Raw genomic sequence first — 19,141 nt, 5'->3', positions numbered from 1 at the left:
TTTCTTCATTGTTGCTGAGCTCATCTTCTAGAATGTGAGATGTTTGCTAAGAACACAGCAAGGAGACCTCACTCATAAAGAGTTGCTCAAGCTCACTGAACTAAATAACTGGAGCTCTAACAGAACAATGATTTTTCTCTATAGAAAAAAAAAAAGGGAATAGTAGAAAGAAAGACAAACAAACTTAGAGGAAAAAAAAACCCAAAAAAAGCAAAAAAACAACAACCTGGGCATGTTTTTTTACCTCCTGTACCTGATGTTGAGTGTCATCTTCTTACCCTTAATGACAACGAAACAAACAGCAAAGAATCTGCATTTCTCACTTTTGCATATGTGCTTGGCAATGTATGCAGAGCTATATAGGCATGTGAAAATCAGTCTTCTGAAGATCTTCTGAACTCAACATGTAATCTCTTTTGCCCACTGATCTGTGCCTTTCTCTCCATCTACACTCAACCCTCAGCTTTTTGTTCGAAACTAGTCTTTTTTTTTTTTTTTTTAAGTGAAAACAACATTCTTCCTGGCAAAAAAAAATATATATTTCTTTGACAGCTCACCACTGAACAGAAGAGAAAAAGAAGCAAAACTGCCCATGTGCAAAGCAGCTTATTTTCAGAATCTCTACAAAATATAATTTTGATTTTTTTTCTCAACTGGTGGCCTGACTGCTGAATTTTCAAGTCAATCCAATAAAATATCCTACTTAAGACTGAATTATAACAGTGTTTTAATCATCATTAAAGAGAAAAAGGTATATCTCCTGTGAACTATTATTTTTCCAAGTCCTGTCTGCTCAGCCTTACCTTTCCACAGTAATGGAATGGATGGATCATCACAACTAGAGGCATAACATTTATTACCATCTTCCATCTCATTGTCGACTGTATCACCGTTTCCAACATTCTTGCTTTTGAGAGTGAAGAAATTTTGCATCCTCACATTGTACCTGAATGTGCAGAAAAGGTCTGTTACATTTCTTCACCAAACTTTTAAACATCTGAGAAAAATTTCTGCAAGCAAACAGTAAAGCATAGATGCACATCCTCTGACAACTAATAGGAAGTTAAGAGAAAGACTACTCAAGTCAGTGGCAGTGTAATAACATAGCAAGGGCTGTACTTCTCTCATAAGATATAGCAGAATGCAAAAAAAGACCAGATCAGATTTAGGGAAGACAGAACACTGGAGTTATACATTTTGGAATCAGGACATTCACTATGCTATGGCTTCTTTCCTTTTGCACCAGCTGTCAATTTATCTCACTGCTTCTCTGAACATGGTGTTCCACACTGCAGGCACATACTGGAACAAAAGTGATTAAGCACGAAAATGCAAGGGACCATACATAGAAAAATGGCTGGCTGCATTGTTCTCAGGAGGAGAGCCAAGGACAAAACCACACCAAATGGTCTATTAACATTTGAAGAGAAGAAATACAGAAGAAGCACTTACTTCATGATAAGTATGTAGAATGAATACATAATAATGAGTATAAGGCTTTCCCACCTCAGAGAGACAAAAAAAAAAAAGTTAAAAGACCACTCAAACAGCTGTATCCTTCACAAGTTTTATATAGGAATGTTCATTAAACATCTAGTGCAAGTCACATTTGCGCACACAGCATTCACGTCTTCTAGATTTGATGGTGTCTGAGGAGAATGGGGGAAGCAAAGCCTATCAAGTTCTGATAAACATGCAAATAAAATGTAATCCATGTATTCCAAAAACATATTACATAGACTGAAACCAGAGCTGCCCTCTGAGGATCACAATGCCAAGGCATTCTGTTGCATCTGTGCTGAAGCATAGGTAGGCACTTTTTAGAGGACTCTTTCAGAAGATGCCTATGATCTTCCACTGGAATCCCACCTTTTCCTATTCTCTGGGACACCTAGTACAATCGTAAATGTTAACAACTAGAATAAGAGCAAAAAAACTTTCTTAGGTGTCAAATCCAGCTCTTGCTTACAGGTTGCATGAATGAAATCTAGATATGATGCAACACCATTAACTGATCAGTCTCATGGCAAATACAGTATGTTAAGGAATAGTATAGGCAACTTACCATTCTATTTTCTCATCATATATGAACTAGAAAGAAAAATAAAAGGAAACATAAGTTTACATTTCTCTCATCTGTCTTGAAAACATTCAAATTTATTTAATAAGTATCAGTCATATCTAGCCAGAAGCTACTGGAGATTTCCCCTTTTGACCCTTTCTAACCAGAACTTTCACCATATGGATTATGCCCCTCATAGCTCTAAAGCACAAGATTTTTGCATAAGGCTTGGATCCCTGTTAATGGCTGTTATAAATATTTAGTAGAACAGTGCGAGCATGTGAGAGACATTTCACTTCTAGTCTTAGAAGTAAAAACACATTTTATTCTGCTCTGTATACTCTTTATGTCTAAACTGGAGAGAGATGGATTTGAAGGACGGACTATTTGACTGATGAGGAATTGTTTGGATAACCACATCCAGAGAGCTGCAGTCAATGGCTCTGTGTCCAGGTGGAAATCAGCGATAAGAGGAGTCCCTACAGGTTCCATACTGGATTCACTAGTATATATTATCTTTATTAATGATGTAGACAGTGGAAGACAGTAGAATCAAGTGCTCTCTCAGCAACTCTGCAGCTGACACCAAGCTGGGTGGTGCAGCTGACACAACAGAAGGAAGGGATGCCATCCAAAGGGACCCGGACAGGCTTGAGAAGTGGGCCCATAAGAACATCATGAAATTCAACAAGGTCAAGTGAAAGGTGCTGCACGTGAGTTAGGGGAATCCCAAACATCAGTACAGACTAGGAGATGAAAGGATTGAGAGCAGCCCGGCAGAAAAGGACTTGGGGGTACTGATGGATGAAAAACTGGGCATGAGCTGGTAGTGTGTTTGTAGCCCAAAAAGCCAATTGTATCCTGGGCTGCATAAAAAGAAGCATGGCCAGCAGAGCAAGGGAGGTGATTCTTCAACTCTACGTCATCCCTTTGAGACCCCAGCAGGACTACTGTGTTCAGTTCTGGAGCAACATAAAAGATTTGGAACTGCTAGTGTGGATACAAGTGAGGGACATAAAAATCACAGGGATACATCATCTCTCCTACAAAGAAAGATAGAGAGCTGGATTTGCTTAGTCTGGAGAAGGCTCTCAGAAGACCTAATTGGAACCTTTTAAGACTTAAAGGAAACTTGTAAGAAAGATGGAGAAAGTCTTTTTACAAAGGCATGCAGTAACTGGACAAACAGTAATGTTTTCAACTGAAAGAGTGTAGACATAGATTAGATATAAGAAATAAATTATTCACTATGAGTGTGGTTAGGAACAGAGAAGCTGTGCGTGCCCCCAGCCAGGAAGTGTTCAGTGGTGCGTTGGATTGGGCTTTGAGTTACCTGGTCTACTGAGATGTGCCTATCCATGGCAGGGTGGTTGGAACCAGGTGAGTTTTCATTCCCTACCAATCCAAGCCATCTTATGATTATACGATGCCTTTTAACTTCAGCATCTGATCAGGCAACTAGTGATCTGTACTTCTAGAAATTGAACTAAGTGGCTTCTTCCCTTCCCTGCCACTATAAAAGTGCATGTTCAGATCTACTTCACTGTTCTAAACAAAGTGGTATCTCACTGGTGCTCTATTTAGAAAAATTTACCCAGGATCTGTGAAATAAAATTACTGTGAAGAAGCAAGACACAGCCACTTTCTCTATTTAAAATAGAGGTGCAAGGTAGAGCTCAAAAATTCTCAGCAGTCCTCTGAGTCAGAAGAGAGTGCTAACTGCATCATGTACTGCTGGTCTCCAGAACTTTACATATCATAGGTATAAAATGAACGGATATGGATTGACATGATGGACACATATTCTGTGAGACTGTACAAAGTTTTTGTATTTGGCAGATATAGTGGTGCTGATTTTACACTTTGGGATGTCACCAGAACTAGTTAGGAAAATAATAGTTAATCAGCACATACCAATGCTTAGCAAATAGTTTCTCCAAAATCAAGCAATAAAACACTTTAATTGATAAGAGAGCTACTTACAACAATAAGTATGACAACAGATAAGGTGTAGTACACAGAGTCTCGGAACACAGCCCACTGGGTAAGACAAACCACCTGAAAAATATCACAGCTTTAGACAACAAAAGTAAGCAACTCTAAAGACAGAACAATGGCTTCCATCTTGCAGTCATTTGGTTACGTGAGCAGAATTATGCTTAATCATTCTGGAACAAATAGTTTTATGCTAACAGGATCTCAACAGCCTGTTAAACAATAACCAGTGTTGATAAAAATCATCTAGAAACTTCCATTTATGAAATAGATTTCTAACTAATAATATTTTAGTTTACCATAATTTCAACTGTAAAGTACAACTCATAGTGCAACAAAGCAATGGCTCCCATATCATTCTCATTGTGGATGACTAGCAGACTAAATACAGAAAACTATAAGATACACAGTCTAACCACTCACTGAATAGATACAAGAAATCTCATGACTTTGTCCTAATTTTTTTTTTTTTAATCAGAATCAGAACCAGGAAAGATTAACAGAGGCCACTGATCATCTGACTGTGGACACAGTATTGTATGAAGAGGAATGAGGTTCCTCTGTATGCTGCATGTTCAGAGTGCTGAAACTGCAGATGAACTTTTTGGAAACGTTTGCTATTTGCAAAGCATTCCATAATTTTTTTCCCAAACTGATAGTTCTTTAGCTGCCAGCTCATTTTTTGTTGGCTTTGTTGTGTTTTTATTAATGGTTCTTCCTTATTTTTTTTTCCTCAAATACCTATTCATGCAAACCAATCAAATATAAGCAATTGAACTCCACAAAGAGAAGCATCTTACTAACCTGTCCTGCAAATAATCCACATACACCGACAATGCAGAGGATGTTGAAAACTGCTGAACCGACAATGGTCCCTACTCCAACATCTCCATGAGTGATAAATACACCTGCAGAGGAAAACATGTTATTACCTCCACCATTTCATTTTAGGCCACAGATAGCTAATCAAAGCATGTACTACTCAAGAATAACAAATCATTTGAGAGTTTTACTGAAATATATTTCATAATAAATGCTCATTTCTCTGTGGAATATTTTGTGCTTTTTGTCTAGCTAGCAGCTTCACATTTTTGGATGAACACGTCTGTATATACATATTGTATATGTATATGTATTTTTATTAAAATTAAATAATTGTCTTACCTAGTTAGTTCTATGCTAAGTCCTGTATTTCACACTTCAGATGTTACTGCTGCAGTAATCCATTCAAATGAGTGAAAAATATCTCCACTCACATCAGAAGCATGAAATTCCTTTCACACAGTATAATAAAGCACAGAAACCTCTCTCTTGGGCATTCGATATTTAGCAGCTTTTTGGAATGTCTCATAGTAGTAAGAGATTCTTACCTCAAAAAACTGCGAGTGTTCTTGGGTGCAGTAATGTGTGTCTTCTAACTCCAACAGGCAAACAAGATTCAAACTTAACTTGTTCTAGTACCAAATTTCACATTTCCTTTAGTTCTAAACCCACATATGCCTCAAAAACCCATCTGTAACAAAGTTCTATCAGAACACCAAAAATTTAAGGGCTGGAAAAGATCTCTATGTATTATCCAGTGTAATCTTCAACACTGAGACAGGACCAAAGATAAATTCTTACTTCCTGAATGCACTACAGAGCTGTGGCTTGTACTTCAAATCTTTCCCTAAAGGGAGCCTTAAAGACTCACTTCTTTTTTTTTTTTTTGAGATTACCTTCAAGATAATAATTTCTGAACGTGTGTGTGTGTGTGTGTGTGTGTGTGTGTGTGTGTGTGTGTGAATGCATCTGTTCTATTTTGTCTGCTACTCCTTTGAAACTCAAAATCATTGGATATAATACTCCAAATGCTGTCTAGTGGAATTGAGCAACGCAGGATACTTTATAAAGCTGGTGCTTTATAAATGGGTCTAATATACAATCACCTGTTATTTGCAGTACCCTATCATCAACTATTATTTGACTCCTGCTGCTGTTGCAATACATCAATGCCCTTTCAGATCTACAGCCCTCCGAGCAGTTATTATACCCATTGGGTATATATTCACTTCATTATTTTTATGTTTCTCATTTCTGACATTAAATTTCATCCTGATGATTTCAAATTGGTTAAGATTCTTCTTTATCTTCAGCCTTCCATCTAGTGTCCATTTTTTCACTCAAGTTATATATAAAAATAAGACTGAAATTTGTAGGATGTCTTCAGGTGCATCTCCAGCTTTAAACCTAGCTTTTAGTTAATTCATATTTGAAATCTGCTTTCTAATAATTTGGGCATGGTTTTATAGTACATTCCTTTAGACTGCATTTCCCTAAAGTTTGTATGACTGTCAGTCATGATAGTAGTAGAAGGTATATTAAAGCTTTACTAAAAACACATGAATCACATTTGCTACATTCTCCCTTCCTACTAACATAATCCTGTCTTAAATGGTTCTACTTTTGCCGCTGAGACCTTCTTTCTAACAAATAATCCCTAATAGCATAGAGATTACTTGAAAAAATTCAGTAAGTAATGTACACAGAACATTATGTCTTTCTGACTTTAGCAGATCTATATTAATTAATTAATTGCTCTTCTTCCTTTTTTCTAGTTCTCCTACTTCCTTGCTAAAATTAATTTCCTTAATTTATGACAAAAGAAGCAAAAGACACATCAAATACCTCTAATTCTTTCTCAAGGGACAGCAACACAACTCTTCTTTTACTTTCAGTATTCAGAATCAGCCATTCCTCTCTGTGTTTTGAGAGGAGATTCACAGTTTCATGAGATATTTTGAGTAGTTAATTATACCATGAACCCCAGATTAGCTGACAGTTGCAATTGCTGACTGTAGTTTGACAGAAGAATAGTAGCATTTCTGGATGTCTCTGCTTGACCTGCTGCTGATTTTTTAAGAGCTCTCATGAAAGCCAGTGTGTGGGTTCCATACCTATAACAGATGCAAACAGCTCTGGCGTGGAGCTCCCTGCAGCCATGAATGTGGCTCCAGCAACATCTTCACTCAAATGTAGTCTCTGGAAGAAAAGTATTGGATATGTCAGCACTGCTCCTCAGTTCACACTGTGCAGTTATACAGCTGTAACAATAGAAGTCCTACATCTTTTGGCCACCAAGCTATTAAAGAATGAACAGCCTCTGTGATACAGAAACATACATTGCCTCTTGGCAAATATATTTTGGGCAAATAAAATGCTTTTAAATGCTAAGTCAGTGGTCACATAATACTACCTACTTCTAAATAACTGATCAGATAATTGTGGCTTTGATGTTAGAGAGAAGCATCTCTTGCATACTCAAAAAGGTTGTAATCTCCAGTGGCTTTCAAGTATTCACTTTTGGAATTCTAAATACAACCATGTAAGAATTAAGGCCAATTCTTGGAGTCTCTAAAATTTTAAAACTGGTAACTGAAAAATATAACCTCTGTGAATGAAACTTACTAACAACAGGCCTATTTCTATCTTCAATTACAATAAAGCTAGTCCAATTAGATGCAGACAGGCCTGTGCATGGCAGTTAGATCTATTTTTATGACAGTGTCTCTTAAGCTCTAATAGGATATAGGTGCCTTAGGTGCCTTAGACTTCTAAGACCAGTAGAGATGTTTAGCTTCAAAAGTGGGCTGGGTCAGTTTAATACTGTCTGAGGATGTTTTTCTTGAACTATAAAGACAGCTTTTTTGAGATCACCTAGACTAATTGTTAGCACCTCATTTCTCTTCAAAGGATAGAAAAGTGATTGACAAAAAGGACCAGTACAGAAATAATGTGTTTCTCAGGCAGCATGCAATATTTTAAGCTGATAAAAATGGCATGCTACAGAAACACATTTTCTTATTCTATCATGTGATCTATCACCAGTCATACTGCTGAAGGAGCTCAAATATAAGTGAGCTTTGAATTCTTCTTAGTTGTCTCAATATTCAGAAGAACATGAGACAAAAGACAAAGATTTTAAGAAAGAACAACGAATTAATTGGTACAACCCAACTGGTACAATTTAAAGAAGGTGTGTATGAAGCATGCTGAAGATAGAAGATCTGAAAAAGGAAAGAATAGATTCCTATTTAATACTTTGATCATCTTGGTTGCCTCCCTTATTCTTCCACTTGTCCCTCTACTGAGCTCTACATAACATTAATATGTAGATCTGTCTACATATCCATAGGAAAATTGACATGTTTTTATATTAATTACGTGCATTTTTCAGAAAATGGTCACTTCTGTTAAAAAACTGAATTCTAACCCCTCCTGATTATCACCCTTAATTAGAATTCTACATGTAATTTTTCAACATCTTCACAGCAATTATGTAAAGGAATTTGCTATTTTTAAAAAATATAAAATACATATTCTTATTCCACATCAAATCACAATAGTTACTTTTCATATACATTCTCCCCTTTCTCCACTTGATCCTACGCACCTGCTCCACGTTGATACAGTGGTGGATGCAGATTACAAAAATCATAAGCCAACACATTAATTTGTAAATGCATGATTTCTTTTTTTTTCACAAATGAATCTTAAAACTAGAGTACAGTAACAAACTCAAAGCATCCATATTTCACATCCATCCTACCTACATGCTTCACATACTCAAGAGTGCATTTTGCCAACTGACCTCCTGAAATTTTTCATTTTTGCTCCTTGAATGCGCCCATGGGGACCAATGGGCTAAGATTACAGCTCAGATTTTTCATGGAATGCCTTAATACTCTGAAAAGGACCGCAGCCAAAAAATTAACAGGAAGGAACTCCAAACAATGAGGGCACAAAATGTTCACTGCAGTGTGTAAATACATTTTCAAAAGGGGAATAAAGTTCTTTAACATACCTCACAAATTTTCTCTAAGGATGGAACAAAGAAGTCATCACATACTATAGCCAAAGCATAGAACATATACAGAGCCTGTAAGAAAGTAAATTCAAGAAATACTTCAGATGTTTCCTCTGTATAAAAAGAGGAAAAAGGCAATGCAACTAATTTAGACAGATAAGAATACATAGCTTCATTTTCTACCCCATTTTAAACAAAAACACCTCTGCTGATCAATGCATGGCATAAAAGTAGATTCTTATACCTAGGGTTAGGACAGTAATGGTTGTCAAACCCTAGAATATGAAAAGTATGACAGTCTGAATGCAAAGGGTGTAAAAAAAATTTCATAGACAGGAAAGTAACAGGCAGGACTTTACCAAGTTATATGGTCCTCATTTATTATTTTCAATTGATAACTGGATCAAGTAATTGAAAAGATAGCAACACCATGCAGATTAGCAACATAAAATAATCATACCTAGAAATAAGTGGACCCTGACCATGGCTCATTGCAACACACCTCTCAGTAATGATTCTGATTTCATGCACACTTACAATGCTCCCACTATATTATGTGACCTTATGTTTCCTGACAGTAAACCTAATCCTGCTGTTCTCCATCAAAAACGTCTCCTTTGTTACATTATTTTTCCTGAGCTGAGAATGGAAAACTGGAGCCTGTAGGTCTTATTTGTTTTGCTTTTTCTACAATAAAATATAAATCTTAATGTGTTTATATATATATATATATATATTTCATCAGGTTTTTTTTTTTTTTTTTTTTTTTTTAATTACTATTGCATCTTTTGTATAGAGGCACAATAGAAAAGAAAGAGATTCAAGAATGTTCTACATCACAGATTATGTCATCACCAAAGGAACCCCAAACCCTGTTTACAGTCCCTCTATGCTTCATGGAGTCAGGATTTTATCTGCAAGAGGATGAATATACAGGCACTGTAAATTCAGACCTGTATAATATTCTTAAATAAATACTACTTTTTGAGCATTTGTACCCACACAGGGATATCTAAAATACAAAATCAAAGTACTAGAAATATGTTGATAAATACAGAGACCTGTTTGTTAAGGGTTAATGATCAATAACTAACATGATCAATATCTTACAAAAGAAATAAAAGAAAAAATTAAGCACAGTAGAGGAAAACTCACAGCAATGATGTGAAGAAGAACCCCTCCTTGCTGCCGTTCTTTATTTGTGAATATATCCTCAGGAAATTCATGAATGGCTGAAACAGAAGTATACATGCTTTATGTATTTTACAAACATAATAGTGAAGAATAAGGATATACCTGTAGAAAAATATGACCAAACATGAATGTATCTTCCCACTTAGTACATTACAACCTGCCAAATCAGAATCTCTTTTCTGCTCTGTAGAAAAAACAGAGGACTGAAACTATTATAGGTGTCACTATTTACCATCATGCTAGTCACTTAAACCAACCTCCAGTGTACCAAACATGACATATTATTAATGCCTTATTTTCAGAATTAACTCTCCTGAATGCTAAGTGTACTTCCAAAGTGGTCAGCACAGGCACTAAAAACGCCATTCTGAAATAACAATCTTTAAGCGTGGCTTGCTCCGAAATATTATGCAATGACTGTAACAATCCATCAAGTTCTTAACTACAAATGTTTATACAACTCTGCAAATCAAACAAGTTGCTCACAAAGAATAAAGCAATTCCAAGAATTTTCCCATGAAGACTACTATCAATATCTAGCAAAGGAAGAGATGAAACAGAAACAATAGGTGGTCCATAGGAATGTTTGAGGTCATGAGTTTTGGGATTAATTCTGTGTGGCACTGAGGTTGTGTATAGTTCAACTGAAGAATTTAGGTTAAACAAAGAGGCAAGAGGGTGAAAAATGGACTGAGTTACCTGCAATCACCAAACACACTTGAAATTCTTAGCTGTAGTGAGAGGAAATTCTAGTTTCAGACTAGAATTACTTTTCAATTCTGAAGTGTTTGAGTTTTTTATAAATACAAAAACACCCCATTTGTAGTACATATATTCACATGCTTCATGTGTTTAGCTTCATAAAGACCGGAACCCTGTTTTTATGCAAAGGTTGAGATTTCACAGCTTGTTTTTTCACTTGGTGTCCACTACAACAAACACATTAACTTGGAATGAATATTTTGGCAATAGGTTGTTTTTAAAACCTTATATACATAAATCTTACCTTCCTTACAAAAGTCCAATTTACCATTTTGTGAAATCTCTCTAAATTCTTCAACCTTCTATTTGAAAATCACTACAGTTTGCTTAACAGTAACTAACAATCTGTAAAAGACTTAAAAGTTCAACAGCGATGACTTACTGCAATTCCTTTACTGATTTCAGTAGGCCTTTCATTTAGACCTGCTCTCACTAAGACCTGTTGTATTCCGACAGGAACCAGAATTAGCACTTCATATGTTGAACTGAGCTTTTCCAAGATAAAGATATTTCTTTTCTTTTAAGTCTTAGAAAACAAAAATCGTTAAAATTTATTGTAAATTTTCTTTAGATACTTTTGATACTCCTAATTGTAGGTAAATGTTATATTTCTGGTCCTCCTTCAGTAATCACAAGGAAAAATGAAAGTAACATGGATATAAAATAGTTCATCAGTACAATTGCACAATAATAATCAACCATTGAATAAGCAGAATGCCATTCAAGAATATGCAGAATACTTCTGCACTTAAAGATCATCAGCACACCAGCATTTTTCAGGATTTGTTTCAAGACAGTGGGCCCAGGTTGCTCCATAACTCCACATCACAGCCTGTGAGCTGCACCGCAAGGAGATCGGTGGCCTTAGAAAACAGAATTGCTGTATAAATGCAAGTCATACCACAAGTAAAAGATATTTGCTTATCAATCCAAACAAGCTCAAGTACTTGTAAAATAAAAAAAAGTGTCACTTTCCTTTCTATAATATATATATATTCTATATAATGAATATATATATATATATATATATTCTATATATATTCTATATAAGTTTTTCATTGCTTACCTGCAAACAAGGAAAATGACAGCAGAAATATAACATTAAGTGGGAGAAAACCGGTTGCATTGTAGTCTTGAGATATTGTATTTACAGTGAACATCAGAAAAACCCACAAGCTGCTGGTCAAGATGCAGCAATCTGCAGTGACTCTATCTACAGATGAGTATTTTAAGATATTGGAAGAACCTTATATAAATTTAACAGTCAAGCAGGCTTCCTGTAGTAATGTATTACTATTGTATATCATATACTACTATATATATATATGTATATGCTACTCTAAGTATATACTGTACTGTTATTAGTTTATATGCAATTTAGTAAAATTCAGTAATATCATTCCCTCCATATGGCAATTATGGAGGAATATCCTTTTGAAGCAATATTGGAAAGTCAAAAATATAAGAACTTGTCAGCCTCACTTGCTGCCAAAAGCAAAATTTCTCAGAGGAGTTATTTGCTACCATATGAAATACAGAATAGGAAAAATTAATCAGCACCCAAAGCATATGGTTTTAAATAAAACTCCAGCTATTAAAAATTAATTAAAATTATTAATAACTAAAAAAGCATTAAGGAGCCCTCTTCTCTAGGAGAAAAGAGTGCTACAGCTTCTGACATGCTCCTATACAATGTGGTCCTTTTACTACTTTTCTGAAAGAGTGGTGGGCTGCTCAGGGAGGTGGTGGAGTCACTGACCCTGGAGGTGTTCAAGGAACGTTTGGATTTTGTGTTGAGGGACATGATTTAGTTAGTACTATTGGTGATAGGTGGATGGTTGGACTGGATGATCTTGTAGGTCTTTTCCAACCTTGGTGATTCTGTATTTATGTCCTTCCTGCAATATTGGCTAAAATACCATGACCAACTTGGGAGCATACAAACCATGTATTTGAACAACTACATTCTTTATTACACTCTCCATTTGTTCTTCATCTCCTCCATTCAAAACAGGGCTGCAGGAGTACAAGTATTCCAGCAGTGGCCCAGAACTGCAAAGATAAGAGCCCTGGTCTGAGTCTCCAGGAATGCTGAAGTAGAACTATAGCAAGGGGTGCATCCTTCCATAAAATGGGAATGTTTGTAAAGGTTTGTACTCACCATGACAAGTAGCTGTGAAAGAAACACCATTTCCCCTACTGCCACGCAGATAGAATATTCCCTGTTGCATGACTTGGCAAAACTAGTGTGTCATCAGGGGAGCTATTACCCAGCCGGCAATTTCTTTCCCTTGGCTGTAGAATATTTCACAGTATAACACTAACAGTGGTTGAATGAATATAAACCAAAATCTCAAGAAACATTAATAAAAAACAGTAATAGTATCTTTCTAATGCAACTTCACTTATGCAAAGTTGATACTAAATAGGAAATCAGAAGACCAGAGGATGTCAAAGAAAAGAAGAGGGAAATGAGCCAAGGCTTCCAATGCCAAGGAAAAGCAAACCAGCTTCATTGCAAACCAACATGGTACATACGTACAGTAAGATGATGTTGTATCTCTAATAAATAACTACTTGAACTAAACACCTCCTCACGTCAGAGAAGTACTTTCATATGAATAAGCACAAAGGCAGCTTCTCTCTAATGTAATACTTCTCTCTAAACAAAACTCATATGATGAAATTCTTCTAATACATAGATACTACAAAATCTTTAGTAGACAAGGAAATTAAACACGTTTCTGAACTCTGCTAAATAAGATTTTGTCCTCAATGAAATGGCTATCTGCCAGTGATATCCAAGGTAAAGTCTGCAGCTTTTTAGTGTATTTGCTTTTTTCATGGTTTTACTATCCAGATAACCGTAAATTTTGAATAATCATCATCTATAAAGTCTGCATTTTTCCTTATTTACTCACTGTATTGTGTTTTCAAGATTTTAAACATAGATCTGTTTTTCTTATCCACTGTTCTGGTAAGCCGGTTGATCATGAAAAGACTGTCTGGACTCAGATTCCTCAGGCCTGGGAATCTTCATCACCTAAGCAAAGGGCAGTGGTATTCTCTCATTTGTACAAGCTAACAAAGGGGATATGTCATTACTGTGTTTCTGCTCTGCCCACACTCTACAGTATGGTGGGTACAGGCAGGAGAGCACCGCTCTACCTCAGCAGAGATGCTTTCTCATGTATGGGAGACGTGGTGATCTGGCAGCCTGAGTGGGAGCTACAGCTCCTCAGTTTTCACTGAAAAGAGACAGAACAGATGGGAAGAGGATCTGAAATGAAGAGCAGTACATCTAACAGGGCTAACCTTTGCCAAAAAAGGAGAAGAACACACACCAATCATCTTTAAATCAACTAGAAATACAGAAATATTTATCCTGCTGGTACTGTTGCAAACCCATGACTCCCGCAGCTCAACTTATCAAGCACAGGGGGAAGGGAGGGCACAAGAAGGTCAAGTCTATACTGAAATTGTGATAGTTCTGCAGCTTGCTCCCTCCCTCCATAAATGACATGAGCAGGGACACAAGGAAAGCTTCTCTAACCACAAATTTGAGGTGGTGACACTGCCACCTTTTACTCCAAATTTTGAAAATATTAAAAACATCTTGATTATGATATGGCAGGAAGGATGATTCACCTTTGATAGAAAGCTCTGGCTGAGCTGCCTGTGGCTAAGGAGCTAACACAAGTATGCAAATAGCATGCCCCTGAACAGCACATCACAGAAGCTGCAGAGCTTAACGTGTCTGCATGGCTCTGGAACGAAGATCTGATCTGCAGCAGACAGGGGTAACCCAGGCATGCCAGTGACATTGGCTCGTGCTTAGGCTGTTACCAGATTACTTCTGGGTTCCAACAGAGCATTGTTCCCAAATGCCCTGTCCATACCGTGTGAGGCAGCCTGCCAATGAAGTTAAATTTCAAAATCTCCTAAGCCTGACAGAACATCTCAACGACCACGTGGATTTGTGGTTTTATAACCTGCCTCAACACGTGATGTCTTCACCTTATCAGCTCTTGATTTACTCACACAGGCAACAAACATGCTGACTCTCTTAATACCTGCTAAACGTTCAAGCATGTTACACCTCTTTAACTTCTCCTCATAGGAAAAAAGGAGCTGTAGCTGTTTGAAAATACACTATCAGCTGGCTCCCCTCTGCCTCTGCAGTGAAGGTGATCAGGCAAATAACACACAAATCTTTTCTTTGTGAAAGTTCTTGGGGAATATTTTCTGCTAATCTACACCCGTTCACATTGAATGGAATTTTGTGCAATACTGAGTTCAATAAATGTTTGGACAATGCTCTTAGAAACGTAATTTGGTTTTGGGTGGTCCCATGTGGAGTAGCTCTCAGTGATCCTCGTGCAGTTCCTCCAACTTGGGATTTGATTGTAATTCTGAAATGCCTGCATACTGCTCCTCCTCTGCCCTGGGTGCACATGTCAGGATACATTCCATATACAAGCGGTGATATCTCCTGGCTTTCAGTGGGTGCCACCATTGGACTCACCCAGGGCACATGTATAAGGAGAGTAAGGACAGGCAAAAGGCAGAATTAAATACTTCCACGTTATCTCCCTCCATAAGCATACTCATAAGCCAGATCAAATATTTCAATTTAGTGCCATTTGTTTAAGCACTGCAAGCAGCTTTAGTCAACTCTGCACTTAGTGTGTTTATATTTATGTGCAATTTCCTTTTTACATTGCAGAGCCTCATCTTCCTCAGGCTTGGTGTTACATTCAACTATGTGTATTTGTGCCTCAGTTATGGAACACCAACTTTCACTGTGTGCAGAAATGAGCTTCTTTGGATGCCTCTCATGAAAATGCATGCATCGTTACTAGGCGTCAGCAGTAAAATGTCAACAGTCTGTGCACCAAAAATTGAAAATTGCAAGTCTCCTTGGTACTGTAACTTGCACTAATTCATAATTCTGCACCAACATAATCCATTTGAAGATTTGAGTGAAAGCCAGGAAATCACCACTCCTACTATCCCTGCACAATGCAGAGCCCCCATGTCAGCTGAGTTGCTCTGAATTGGGTAAGTATGCCTTAGAATCACCCTTGCTTTCAAAACATTTGTGGTTTTAGCCCACACTGTTCTTCAAAATCAACACACTGGGACAATTTTTACTGAAAGCAGGTCATCATCCTGAATCAATGGAGGAACTCTTCCCATATTCTCTTTTCCACTGTCAAGATGTCAAGAGAGTCATAGTCATCCCCTTGTTCCATTTCACATATTAGCTCAGATGATAGAGCAGTCACAATCTCAGAAATGACTGTGGTGAGCTCACAATAGCCCAATAAGAATGTCATAATCCACTCATCTTATCTTTTTTTTTGTAACAACATACTTTCAGTTTTCTGACAGCAACTGTGCAATTTAGAAAGGAGCAGGGTCACTTTTGTTCATAGAAATGTACTGGCTTCTTTTATTTAAGCATTTCGTTGTTAACAGTTGAAACATGAAGATCATAATATCATGCTGAAATTAGTGCATGTATGTATAAAATATTGTACAAAAGTCTTCCTTTTTAACAAGGCACTTCCTTTTCCCAAACAAGGCACAGTAAATTTTAACAGTTATCAGGAAATCATGTGTGCCACAGCACACTAAAACCACATTTTTACAGAACTGCAGACAGTCTAAATTCATTAAAAATATCACACACAAATCAAACTTAAAAATAACCTTTTCCAATTGCACATGCTAACATGCTGTAAGCTCTGAAGTGTCAGTGGAGAAAAACAGCGCACTCAGCAAGTCCTTTCATAATGAAAACTGTTAAATTTAAAATCTTACAATGCCAAAAAAAAAAAAAGCAAACACACACATACATACAAAAAAGCATAAAAAACCAACAAAAAAACAACCCGCCACCACAATTCAGTGATAATCCTGGGTGCCATCCGGAAAAAATAAGACTTACTAAGCTTTAAGCTCCCATTCCTATTAGACAGCTGTTTCTAGTTCTCTGTAGCAGGATGGCATGTGGATTTTCCCTCAAATACTCAGCTCAGATTCTGTAGGATAATAATCTAGGCACCAGTATCAAAGCAAACCCAGAATAGACAATTCAAAGAAATGCACTTATGTGCTTGAAAAGTTCTGCAGGAAATTCCTTTAAAGATAACTCTTTAGTAAACTGTTTTCACAGGTTGTACTACCGCTGAGCAAAGTACAACAAAAGTACATGAAATACCACCCAACTTTTTTGAGAGCCACTTGTGCATAATCACTGTAATGCCGTGTGAAGCCGAAGATCAAACTTTCTATTTCCAGGCAAAGTACCATATGGCAGGAGGCACAATAAGAATCCTCCTCCATAGTCCTCACCTTACAAGCAGTAGAAATTATGAGCAAATTTTATCTCTGTGGTATAGTAATTCAATTTGCATTGCTCAACTAAAAGAAGGCTGCCAAATGCGATTATCTGTGTGATGATAAGTAGCAGCTCATGGAGCAAATAACTGACTCAACTCTAAACTATTAAATCCATTTAATATATGTATTGTAAGAGGATGGTGCATTGATGAAATATCCTTCAAAGCTCTCCCTCCATCAGCATGAAAACTATGAAAAATTTCTACACAGGATTGGATTAGCTACAATCAAAAGTATCATTAATACTTTATTAAACCCTGGACTTGTATTTAATTTATTTTCTCTTTTACTAAAAAAGTGAATCATTTGCATTCATTAAGGCAATGTCAAAGGATCAAACCAAAATACATTAACAATAATCTGCCAACAAAAAGAAAATCACAGAGGAGTCAGCGATGACACATGGGAGCAGGGATGACATGTGGATGCACAAGTACAGTAACATGGTGATGCATCAGCACATCAGAGTACAATACATGCATATTGGGCTTTGTGTTAATGCTTTTAATGTCCCCAAGCTTTGGTATCGTCTTCTTTTTTTTTCTCCTAGCTTCCAGCAATATGCTCTTTAGAAGATACTTTTAAAGAGTTAGAGAACATTTGCCTCATAATTAGTTTTCATTTCTTTCTGGGAACAGCTAGTTATCTCACATTATTTTCTCTTATGGGTAGCACTACCCTGTTGCCTTCAAGTAGCTGTATCTCATCCCTATTCCTGCAAAGAAACAGGTCCACAGGAGACAGCCAGAACATTCCTGAACACATCTGCTATGACCCATGATTTCAGCGCAGCTATCAAATTGTGATGTCCACTCAAATTAATTAATAATGAGGACAAGAATTTTCAAATCAGTTCTGACAAGAGGTGAAATTGCCTATACCCAGTTTTGGTGTATTCTCAAAACACCTTAGAATTGAGTTCTGTGTAGCGTAATGCTTAAACGTGACTCAATTCTACAGCTTAGTTGTGCTTATGTGAAATAAGCAGGTGGTCTTAGGAGCCAATCATAGAATTTCTCAAGTCAGTGAACGTCAACTGTGATTACAGTATTGGTTTTACAAAGCACACAAGTAGTCTTCAAATCGTCTCCCAAGGACACCAAACAGTTACCATTCACCTCTTTCCCATCCCTTTTATTGTAAAAACCAGGATACTAATGCCAATTTCAGCTTTTTTTCTCTTTTTTACTTACTGTCTCATGCTGCCTCAGCTATGTCAGCAGTACACTGTTGAGTCAAAGATGCCAATGCAGTTCAAACAGTAGCAGGGTCCAGCACTGGTGCTGTTTCATTGGCCATGTCAGTTTTCAGCTTGGGGGGAATAATTTGGTTAATCCTCCATTCAGGACTGAATAACCACTGTGGTATAATGTAGAAAGGTTTAAATGGTACTAATTAGTGTTTGTTCTGTTAATCAACTACAGATTTCTGCCACTATTAAAAGCTAATGTTTTCTACTCAATATTTTCCTCTGTTTTTTTTTTCATTGTGAGCATCATACATTCTAGCTCCCCACTCCCATGTACCTTTCCGCTCATTTCTTAAAAGTTGATGGTTTCTACGGCCAACAGATTCTCAGATTCTTTCTTCATCTGAGGTGAAAGCCATCTGCCTATGGAGGGTTTTGGACTCCACTTCCCTGCATCCTTTTAAAATCCAGATAAAAAGTGACTTTCCTAGCAGGATCATTGTCTTATTTAGGGTGGGGGGAAAAAAAAAGTTTTTGGAAAAGAGATAATGATTAAATTAACTGTCTATACCATGATTCACATATGAAAGGGTAGCTACAAAAGGTGTGGCAATGTTTTTTACAGAAAAACTTGCAGCTGGAAACAAGCAGGAGAATCAAACATCACTTGTGTTCTAGTGAAACC

At 36.9% G+C, this 19,141-nt stretch overlaps 1 protein-coding gene across 8 annotated transcripts in view; it reads right to left on the bottom strand.

Moving 5' to 3' along the window:
* The window catches only part of SLC24A4 (solute carrier family 24 member 4), a 122,622-nt gene that overhangs the window by 29,471 nt on the left and 74,010 nt on the right, over nt 1-19,141 (bottom strand). For 6 of the 8 annotated variants that reach the window (XM_090141517.1, XM_090141513.1, XM_031593076.2 and 3 more), the window contains exons 3-10: nt 10,059-10,135; nt 8,901-8,975; nt 6,994-7,078; nt 4,862-4,965; nt 4,046-4,120; nt 2,066-2,091; nt 1,453-1,506; nt 804-946 (exon numbers count right to left, since the gene is read on the bottom strand). In XM_090141517.1, the coding sequence (XP_089997643.1) occupies nt 804-946; nt 1,453-1,506; nt 2,066-2,091; nt 4,046-4,120; nt 4,862-4,965; nt 6,994-7,078; nt 8,901-8,975; nt 10,059-10,135 (639 nt within the window). The remainder of the gene's footprint in view (nt 1-803; nt 947-1,452; nt 1,507-2,065; nt 2,092-4,045; nt 4,121-4,861; nt 4,966-6,993; nt 7,079-8,900; nt 8,976-10,058; nt 10,136-19,141) is intronic. The other 2 variants (XM_031593077.2, XM_090141514.1) reach the window with 2 other exon arrangements.

The sequence above is a fragment of the Phasianus colchicus genome, chromosome 5 (genome assembly GCF_987193195.1).
Source record: "Phasianus colchicus chromosome 5, bPhaCol1.hap1.1, whole genome shotgun sequence".
NCBI classification, from domain to species: Eukaryota; Metazoa; Chordata; class Aves; order Galliformes; family Phasianidae; genus Phasianus; species Phasianus colchicus.
This window is presented reverse-complemented; position numbering and strand designations above follow the sequence as displayed.